A 9,374-nucleotide genomic window follows, 5' to 3' on the forward strand; every position below is an offset into this window, starting at 1 on the left:
CTATACATGCACAAGGAAAACTACAGTAAGATAGGATGCTAGGAAACTATTAGACTTTTCTGGGGAGAACAAAAGAGAAACATCCTCCCATAGGTACTTGTACTTTCATCAAAACCAAAAGTGACAAAGATTTGATTTACAGTAACTTTCCACCAGAAGCTCTTTGGCAAACTGCACCGGTTCCCACGGGCTCCCCGACCTCCCACAATGCAGGTGAACAGGAACAACTTTAAATACCAAAAGTCCTTCAGAAACAAATACTTCATTCATGTTCCGCCTGGACATGCTCCTGTGCGACCTCACCTGGGCGTTCCTGCTCCAGCAGGGGGATTGGACTGGATGATCTTTTGAGGTCCCTTCCCATCCCAAACATACTGTGATACTGTGATTTATTCTGTTTATTACACCCCTACTTTTTCCTTATACACCCTCCCCCCACCCCCCCTAATCTTTCATACAAAGCTTGCAAGATTTTTGTTATCTTCTCTTGAATATACCAGAAACTCAGCCTTAGTAATCTAGAAAATCACAGCCTGTTCCAGTCTGGTTGTTTTCCAGTCTGATATGACCACCAGGGCTGAGACCACAACCATCAGCACACACCATATCGCAGAGCAGGTGAAGTACAGCAGCTTGTGTCCTGCCTGTGTTTTCAGAAGGGCTGTATTTCCTTCATCAGGAGTTCAGTATCTACAGACAAAATATCCAGCGGTGATGGAACAGTAAGTCCTTTCAGATTTTTTTAAATCATTGTTCCTCTTGAAGAATACATGAGAAAGGCTGAATACACAGTTCCTCTTAGAGGCTCTATACTACAGCTGATATTTTTGAGAAGTGGCTTTCTCAGAGTCATTTCCTAAACTGAAAGGGATGGTCCGCAATGATGCCTCCTCTCAATCCTCCCTTAGTTGACGCTACATGTTTTTGCCGCCATTACCAGAAGGTGGCAATGCTGCATAGGCCTGGTTTTTCTGCGCCACAGTCATTGCTATCTGTGTAGAGTAACAGCCCTTCCTTAGAAGATCTATGTCCACAAAGAGTCAAGGTGAAAAAACTCCTTGAGCTCACATGACCTGTCAGGCTACACTGGTTAAGATGTACAAGAAACTGTGTGCCTAAAAGTATATAAAGGAGTTTTACATGTGTAAAAGGATAGTAGGAAGAGCTGAACACAGTCAAGTCAGTCAGCAGTAAATTGATAACTTAATAGTTCAAATTCAAATGCTATCTTGGTGTGTATCTGCAAAACTCTTCCAGCAGATAGCAGAATTAAAGTCCTCACAAAAATTTTGCCAGTAAAATATGGAATATAGCTTTGTGCAGAATTCTGAACATCAAAATTAATGAGAACTAAATTTGATCAGCTTTAGGCAGCAATAAGGAATTAAAAATGTGCATTGAGAGGCCTAAAAGAGCTTGGCTTACTAGTGTACTAAGACAATGACTGAGAAATAGGATATGATTCATTTTTATACACATATCAACAGAGCAAACTACTGAGAGAAGGATTATGTAACCTACCCAAAATTGTTCAGACAAGCACAAATGGTTGCAGCTACTCATACATACATTTAGATCAGAAATAAATGGACAAGATACTAAAATGAATAGTTGGGTTCTAGATAACCATTCCAGAAGGAATGAGACCAAAATAAATGGTTATATTTGAGATCCATTTGTAACAGGAATTCAGTGACACAGCTGCCTCTGTCAGCAGAGAGCTGTGCTCAGTAGGTCACCATCTGTGAAATACCCCTGAAAGTAAGAAAATTAGTAAATCCCCATAATTTGGGGTACTCTCAGCAAGCCAGTGACCTGAAGATACAGGAAGGAACATACCTGGAGCCTTGAGATACAGAGAGACTTCGATCTACATTTCACTATGAGAGAAAAGAGCAGCGATTCCCGGAGTACAGCGGCGCTGTAGGAGCCCAGCTCATCCTGCGGACAAGCTTTGCTCTGCTCTGCTGCAGGACGAGTCCAGAGCAGTGGGCTCACATGAGGTGCTCCAGGGACCTGCGTAAGGTGCGTGGGATGGACATGGTCCCTGTCCTGCCACAGTTCAGACCGGCTCCAACTGTTGTCATGTTGGGCAGGAATTTGAGGAGCACACAGCGGATTCACCTGGCAATAATTTGGCACTAACATATTCATGCAGCCCTAAGGAAAGAAAAAAGAAATCAAATTCTTTTAAGGGACTTAGTTAACAAGCTGATCTCCCTTTATGATATTATAAAGGTGGAAGCGTTCATCTTCACATGCCTTCCACTTAGCTTAGAAAAACCCAAAGCACTGTGATTAGAAACACACCAGCTTAGGTTAGGCTCATGCTTAGGATGAACTAAGCATGACTCCACTGGCTTCAGTGAATTAATAGCAACTTCTCCATCTTCCTTTTCACCTGTTCTGTTATTTGCTTTTCTTCAGAGCTTTTTGCTGTTAGTTGGTTGGTTAGGGGTTTTTGTTTGCCTTTTTTTCCTGAGAGAAAAATAAAAGGTAAGCTGCTATATCACTTTTGGTGATAAGAACAACAGATTGACATTGGATACTTCGCTTCACAAATGTGTTACTTTTATTCTAGTTGGAACCTCATTTGAAGTAGTCTCTACAAAGCCTCTTTTATTCTAAATCATGCTATACTTTTATGCGGCTTAAAAAGAACAATATACAAAAAGCATCGGTTTTAGTCTAATTTCACTTCTGTTTTAGCTACTATTTCTGGTAAAAATGAAAGAGAGGTAATCACATTGTTCTCCTTACTTAACAGTAAAATACATACATGTATATGGAGAAATTAATTGATTATCATCTTAATAAATATCCTAAAATCATTACAGGGTGGGCTTTTTTGTTTGTCTGGAGGTTTGGGAAAAAAAAAAAAAAAAAAGCAGGAACTGGGCATTAATTTGTTTTAAATTGCTCCCTCAGATGTAGCTTTAAATACAAGTGGCTGTAAATTATGGAAAACCTCATACAAAATTGCACAAAGCTTGCATTGAAACAACTGAAATCTCACAGAAAAATGGTCCACCTCCAATCTTAAAAACTAACAAGAAAACCCCAAACAACATCACCAAAACACTACTGTTGTAGTTCCTTTTGTAAGGCTGTATTTTCTCCTACAACCAGAGATACATAGTTTGTATATTGCACAGAAACAGAAAATTACCCCAATAACCTGAAATCAAGCCTTGTGGGCAGACCCATGAAACAAAGAGTTTATTTTGCTCTGCACAGCATTTTCTTTAATACAGAGCAAGGACAGAATTCACAGGAAAAGAATGTGAATATGTTGACATTTACAAGAACACTCATCAGGAAAAACCTCCCCGTAGGATCGGTACATGGGGAGCATTACAGGAGATACGCTGACCCCTGGAAAATAAGTTTTGACAGAAAGGAAAGGGAGAAAGAGGAAAAAAAATCCCACCTGCGTCATGGCTGCTCCTCCAGAAAGCAACTGTGTGCTCACCTCAACTGTACACCCAGCTTCACCTGCCCGACTGCTGGTCTTCTTATGCTGAAGGGATTCCTGAGCACAGCTGCCCACACCGAGCCCGCGCCGGTCGCTCACGGCGGCCTCCTCAGGGCCGCTCCCCGCCGGGCCCGCTCACCACAGCCCGCTCAACGAGGTCTCCCCGCTCGCCGCCGGGCCCGCTCACCACAGCCCGCTCAACGAGGTCGCCCCGCTCCCCGCCGGGCCCTCGGGGGGGCGCACAGCCCGCTCAGCGCAGGTCGCCCCGCTCCCCGCCGGGCCCCCTCACCACAGCCCGCTCAGCGCAGGTCGCCCCGCTCCCCGCCGCCGGGTCCCCTCACCACAGCCCGCTCAACGAGGTCGCCCCGCTCCCCGCCGGGCCCTCGGGGGGGCGCACAGCCCGCCAGCCGCTTTGCTGCCTCGAGCCGCCGCCCGCACCCAGCGCGGCTCAGGCCCCGCCCTCTGTGGTCACCTCGCCTCGCGCGCTTTCAGGAGAGCATGTGGCAAGCATCGCCCCACGTGGGGAGAAGAGCATCCTCAGCTAATCAGCGGTCTAGACCGCACGAGTGACAGCCAATGAGGAGGCAGCGCGCGCGGGCAAGGCGCTGGCGGCGGTTGGTGGGCGGCAGTTGGTGCTGTCAGACAGCCGGCGGCGGACGTGGTGTGGCGAGTCGGAGCTCCTCAGCCTAGCAAGGCATCATGGTGGGGAACGGGGTCCTCGCGGCTGGGGAGAGGAAGGGTATCGGGGGGTACTTCTGCGGCAGCCCGGGGAGTTTGTGGCTGCATTTGCTCCGGCAGAACTTGCAGGCAGTCTCTGCGTGAGGTCTCCGCGGCAGCAGTAAGGCAGAAGGGCTGGGGAGAAGGGGAGAAATTGGTGTAAGAGTCAATAATTCCAGGGAGCTGAGGTAAAACAACTGGCTAGTGAGACAAGACTGGTCGGAAAGCAACGAAAGTCTGTCCGTAGCGGGCGCGTAGGGGTGATGGGCAGACTGAAACCTGACCCCGGCGGGCGGGAAACGGCGGGAAAGGAGCGGACAGCGAGCGGGCGCGGAGCCGCTCCCGGGCTGGCGGCCTGCAAAGCCCAGGGCTTGCGCGTGGCCAATCAGCGGCGAGGAGCGTGAGCGGCAGCCAACGGCGTGCTACCGCGTGCTCCGGCCGGCGGCGGCTGCGGCGAGCTGCGCGTGGTGGTGAGCGCGCCAGGGCGGCCACGCGCCGGGGGCGGGAACGCGGAGGGTGATGGCAGCGGGGGAAGGGGGAATGGCAGCGGCGGGGAGGTGACAGCGGCGGGAGGAGTGACAGCGGGGGAAGGGGGAATGGCAGCGGCGGGGGGGTGACAGCGGGGGAAGGGGGAATGGCAGCGGCGGGGGGGTGACAGCGGGGGAAGGGGGAATGGCAGCGGCGGGGGGGTGACAGCGGGGGAAGGGGGAATGGCAGCGGCGGGGGGGGTGACAGCGGGGGAAGGGGGAATGGCAGCGGCGGGGAGGTGACAGCGGCGGGGGGGTGACAGCGGGGGAAGGGGGAATGGCAGCAGCGGGGGGGGTGGCAGCGGGGGAAGGGGGAATGGCAGCGGCGGGGGGGTGGCAGCGGCGGTACCGCGGGCAGAACCGCGGCGGGAGGATTAGAGCATGGAAACGACGGCAGAAGTCTTGATGGAGCTGTGAAGTGGTGGTGTGCAGGAAATATTTTTGCAACAGGTGCCCTATAGATGACTTGGCAATAAATCAAGGAAATTTGGTGATATTATATAAATAAATTGTACAAAAATAAAGGAAGGTGAAAAAGAGATCTATTAAAGATAAAATATACATGCTACATCATAAGGAAGAGAGAACCTGTATTCACCTTATGTGTTCATAGAGATGATGTTGTCTTTAAGATTGCCCAGTATCTGAGGTGATATATTCCAGTACAACTAAGGTGAGTAGAGTCTTGCCAGCAGCAGACAATTCGATCAGTTAAATTGCCGCTCAAGAGCAACCAGCGAATACTGCAGAGAAACATAATGAAAAGATTTAACACACAGATAGGTAGTTATGAAGAGAATAAACATCTCCACATCTCATTATCATGGTTCCGTTTTTAATTTCCAGCGTGAATGCATATCCATCCACGTCGGTCAGGCCGGTGTTCAGATTGGCAATGCGTGTTGGGAACTGTATTGTCTTGAACATGGGATCCAGCCTGATGGTCAAATGCCCAGCGATAAAACTAGCGGAGGTGGAGATGATTCATTTAACACTTTCTTCAGCGAGACAGGAGCTGGCAAACATGTTCCCAGAGCAGTGTTTGTGGACCTAGAGCCCACCGTGGTTGGTACGTACCCAGCATTAAAGATCTAAAGTGTAAAAGTGAAGATCTCTTACAGATTCTCTGCCATCTTTTTTGTTTGTTCAGAACACTGTAGCTCTTAAAAGATGTGTGTCTGGATGCTGTTTGGACAGCTGAGGTCATTGTTATTTGAAAGAAATTAAATAATGGTCTACAGGTAACAGCATTTGGAAAACAACAGCCCTTTTTTACAGTCTGGATAATCTTTCTAGACTGCGGCACTGCATCCAGAGTTTTGTTTAATTGCTGTCTGGAATCTTGCCTGTACCTGTCACATAGTTTTCTGTGTGACCTCTGTGTTCTCGGGTACGAATACTGCTGTGTGAGTGCCTGATGTTTTCCCCTCAACAGAGAGGCTGCATTCGTGCCAATTTTTTAGGTGTCAGACAAGCTGCGTATAGTCAGGGACGCTGTCTGTGACACGCGTGCTCAGTGTGTAGGCACCAGGCAGCGCACATAAAACCATACATCCAATTTATGTTGTGGTATTTTGTTTCTTTGTAGATGAAGTACGTACAGGCACATATAGGCAGCTATTCCATCCTGAGCAGCTCATTACTGGGAAAGAAGATGCAGCCAATAATTATGCCAGAGGCCATTATACCATTGGAAAAGAGATTGTTGATCTAGTGCTAGATCGCATTCGCAAACTGGTAAGAATTCGTGCTGCAAGTCGGTAGTTAAGATAATTGGTGCAGCTCTAGAGCCAATTATAATGCTAGCTTGCTGTGGTTTTTTCCTTAATAATTTTGTGCATAGTTGTTTAAAACAAAACAAACACTTTTCTATCCTTGCTTCCTTTACTCCACTTAAATAAAAATTCAGTCAGTAAAACTTTAAATTCTTTAGGCTCTGAAATACCATTATTTGAAAGTATTTTAAGGATACCTCAGAAATATTATAAAAGCCTTAAACAAGTGTAACAATGTTGTTGTACTTTTTTGTTTGTTTGCTGTTTTCAGTTTGAATCTTGCCATTTTGTGTCACACAAAGTATTTATAGCACCGTGAACCTCACGTTTTGGTTGAATGCTTAGCAATTTTAATTACTTTTCCAGGTTTTTTTAGTCTGACACTGCACTGTCAGAAACTCATGTACGCTGATAGGATTCAAAGTGAAACTGATTGTCTACTTAACATTACAAAAATTTAAAAAATGTTTTCAACATCTATTTGATAATTACTAAAAGCTAGAATGAGAACAAAACCACATTCTAAAGCTGGAACTCTGCTGTAGCTTTTAATAAGTTGTCACAGCGGTGCACAGTTGTGCTTACAGCAGTATTAACATGGCATCAGAAACAACGCGATTTTTAAATATTAAAATACTTCAGAAAAAAAGTTATGTATAGGAACTGGTACTCTTGAGTAGAAAACATGCAAGAAAAAAGAATGCTAGAATGCTTTCAAGAATGCTAGTTTTATATTATAACAATGTAAAACTAAAAAACTTAAGAAATAGTTTTGAATGATTCTTTTAATATTGCTTTCTCTGAAGTCATTAATAGCTTCTTCTCCCACTCTTTTCCCACCCCATTACAGGCCGATCTGTGCACAGGGCTGCAAGGTTTCCTTATCTTCCACAGTTTTGGAGGAGGCACCGGTTCAGGGTTTGCATCTCTGCTCATGGAAAGGCTGTCAGTTGACTACGGCAAAAAATCTAAACTAGAGTTTGCGATTTATCCAGCACCACAAGTTTCCACGGCTGTAGTGGAGCCTTACAACACAATCCTAACTACCCACACAACACTAGAGCACTCCGACTGTGCGTTCATGGTAGATAATGAAGCCATTTATGATATATGTCGTCGTAACCTTGACATTGAACGTCCTACTTACACCAACTTAAACCGATTAATTGGGCAAATTGTTTCATCCATCACAGCTTCACTGCGCTTTGATGGAGCCCTCAACGTAGATCTGACAGAATTTCAAACCAACCTTGTCCCATACCCACGAATCCATTTCCCTCTGGTAACATACGCCCCTGTGATCTCAGCTGAGAAGGCCTATCACGAGCAGTTATCCGTGGCTGAAATCACCAACGCGTGTTTTGAACCAGCCAACCAGATGGTGAAATGCGACCCTCGCCACGGCAAATACATGGCCTGCTGCATGTTGTACCGCGGCGACGTGGTTCCTAAAGACGTCAATGCAGCTATTGCTACCATCAAGACTAAACGCACCATTCAGTTTGTGGATTGGTGTCCAACTGGATTCAAGGTACTTGCATAGCTTAAGTGCTCGATATTTGAGTTACTAGAAATGGTGTGGTATTCGGAGCCAACAGTCAGCGTACAATGTTGTAATGTCCCTGTTAAATATTTGGATAAAGTGCAAAATAACTAAGCTATTCTACTTGTTCATAACCGTAGCTTTTTAATTGTTAACAGAAATGTCTCAGCCTTAGCGCTCCTGAAGCAGGTTTTCATTTGTTCTCTCGCAGGTGGGCATTAACTACCAGCCTCCCACCGTGGTGCCGGGTGGTGACCTCGCCAAGGTGCAGCGGGCCGTCTGCATGTTGAGCAACACCACTGCCATCGCTGAGGCGTGGGCTCGCCTGGACCACAAGTTCGATCTCATGTACGCCAAGCGTGCCTTTGTGCACTGGTACGTTGGGGAAGGAATGGAGGAAGGGGAGTTTTCCGAAGCCCGCGAAGATCTGGCTGCCCTTGAGAAAGATTATGAAGAAGTTGGTGTAGATGCAGTAGAAGCAGAGGCTGAAGAAGGAGATGAATATCTAGAGAACTAAAGTCTGGGAGAAAAAAATGTTAAAAGAGACAAAAAAGGAATTGCAGAACCCTGTTTACTTGTTTGATTGTTTTCAAATAAAGTTTCAAAGGTTCTACTCTATCTTCTTTACTCTTTGTGTGTGTACTTTCCAAGTGAGGACCATTTGAGATTGCAGGCTCCGGTAGCATCTAGTGCAAATTACAGAGGAAGTCAGGAGGTTGTGTGCACTTTCCTGAGATCCCAACACCTTCTGAGACATCCTCTCTGATTTTTGGTTTACAGACACTTGGAAACAGTTGAACTGCAGGACACTCGTGCAAGAACTGCTCACCCAGTTATTTTTTAGTCCTGAATCCTGAAAAGGAGAAAAAAAACATTCAGGGGTGGGTTTGTGGTTTGGTTTTTTCTTTACACCCTTCCCCACATGTTCCACAAAACCAGGAAGGAGAAAAGGGGCTACACCTGCTGAAGATGCCCAGAGATTAATGGTTTTCAGAAGTACCTGTAACTAATACCTGTAGAGCATGCTCTGTGTCCACAATTCATGGAGCTCTAAAGAAAGAATTGCTGTATTTAAAACCATTTGCTTTTGCATCCAGGAGACTGAAAGAGGCGCGACTACAGCAGCCTGATGCGCTCCCACCCGCGCCCCCCGGCTCCCACCCGGGCTCCGACCCGCACCCCCCGGCTCCCACCCGCGACCCCCGGCTCCCACCCGCGCCCCGGGCGCGCCGCGGCGCCACCCGCCGGAGGAAGCGTCCCTGCGCCGCAGCGCGCTGCCGTTCCCGCGCCGCGCGGGTACCTGAGCTGCCACAGCAGTGACGTCACGCTGACGGGGC

General features: G+C 47.1%; 1 protein-coding gene and 1 long non-coding RNA gene across 5 annotated transcripts; one reads left to right on the forward strand and one right to left on the reverse strand.

Annotated features, from left to right (window-relative positions):
• Window positions 1–4,031: 4,031 nt before the first annotated feature.
• On the forward strand, window positions 4,032–8,655 carry LOC102094322 (tubulin alpha-3 chain). Of its 4 annotated transcripts, XM_065073284.1 has the most exons (6): window positions 4,669–4,708; window positions 5,170–5,392; window positions 5,566–5,788; window positions 6,308–6,456; window positions 7,345–8,025; window positions 8,249–8,655. In XM_065073284.1, the coding sequence occupies exons 3-6, from the start codon at window positions 5,668–5,670 to the stop codon at window positions 8,552–8,554; spliced, it is 1,257 nt and encodes a 418-aa protein (XP_064929356.1). In that variant the 5' UTR covers window positions 4,669–4,708; window positions 5,170–5,392; window positions 5,566–5,667; the 3' UTR covers window positions 8,555–8,655. The 4 variants fall into 4 exon arrangements, with proteins under 4 accessions (XP_064929355.1, XP_064929358.1, XP_064929356.1 ...); XM_065073283.1 differs by lacking the exons at window positions 4,669–4,708; window positions 5,170–5,392 and adding an exon at window positions 4,032–4,177; XM_065073286.1 differs by lacking the exons at window positions 4,669–4,708; window positions 5,170–5,392 and adding an exon at window positions 4,540–4,662.
• LOC110364798 (uncharacterized) lies at window positions 7,021–9,177 on the reverse strand. The gene is made up of 2 exons (XR_002423794.2): window positions 9,038–9,177; window positions 7,021–8,890 (listed from the first exon to the last, which is right to left on the reverse strand). It is a non-coding gene; the product is annotated as an uncharacterized LOC110364798 (long non-coding RNA).
• Window positions 9,178–9,374: the final 197 nt, after the last annotated feature.

This window comes from Columba livia, chromosome 9 (genome assembly GCF_036013475.1).
Source record: "Columba livia isolate bColLiv1 breed racing homer chromosome 9, bColLiv1.pat.W.v2, whole genome shotgun sequence".
NCBI lineage: Eukaryota > Metazoa > Chordata > Aves > Columbiformes > Columbidae > Columba > Columba livia.

Excerpts from the sequence above, each read along its gene's own strand:
- LOC102094322 (XM_065073283.1), top strand. Across the intron at positions 6,457-7,344 it reads TAGATCGCATTCGCAAACTG|GCCGATCTGTGCACAGGGCT; the intron begins GTAAGAATTCGT and ends ACCCCATTACAG. Across the intron at positions 8,026-8,248 it reads GGTGTCCAACTGGATTCAAG|GTGGGCATTAACTACCAGCC; the intron begins GTACTTGCATAG and ends GTTCTCTCGCAG.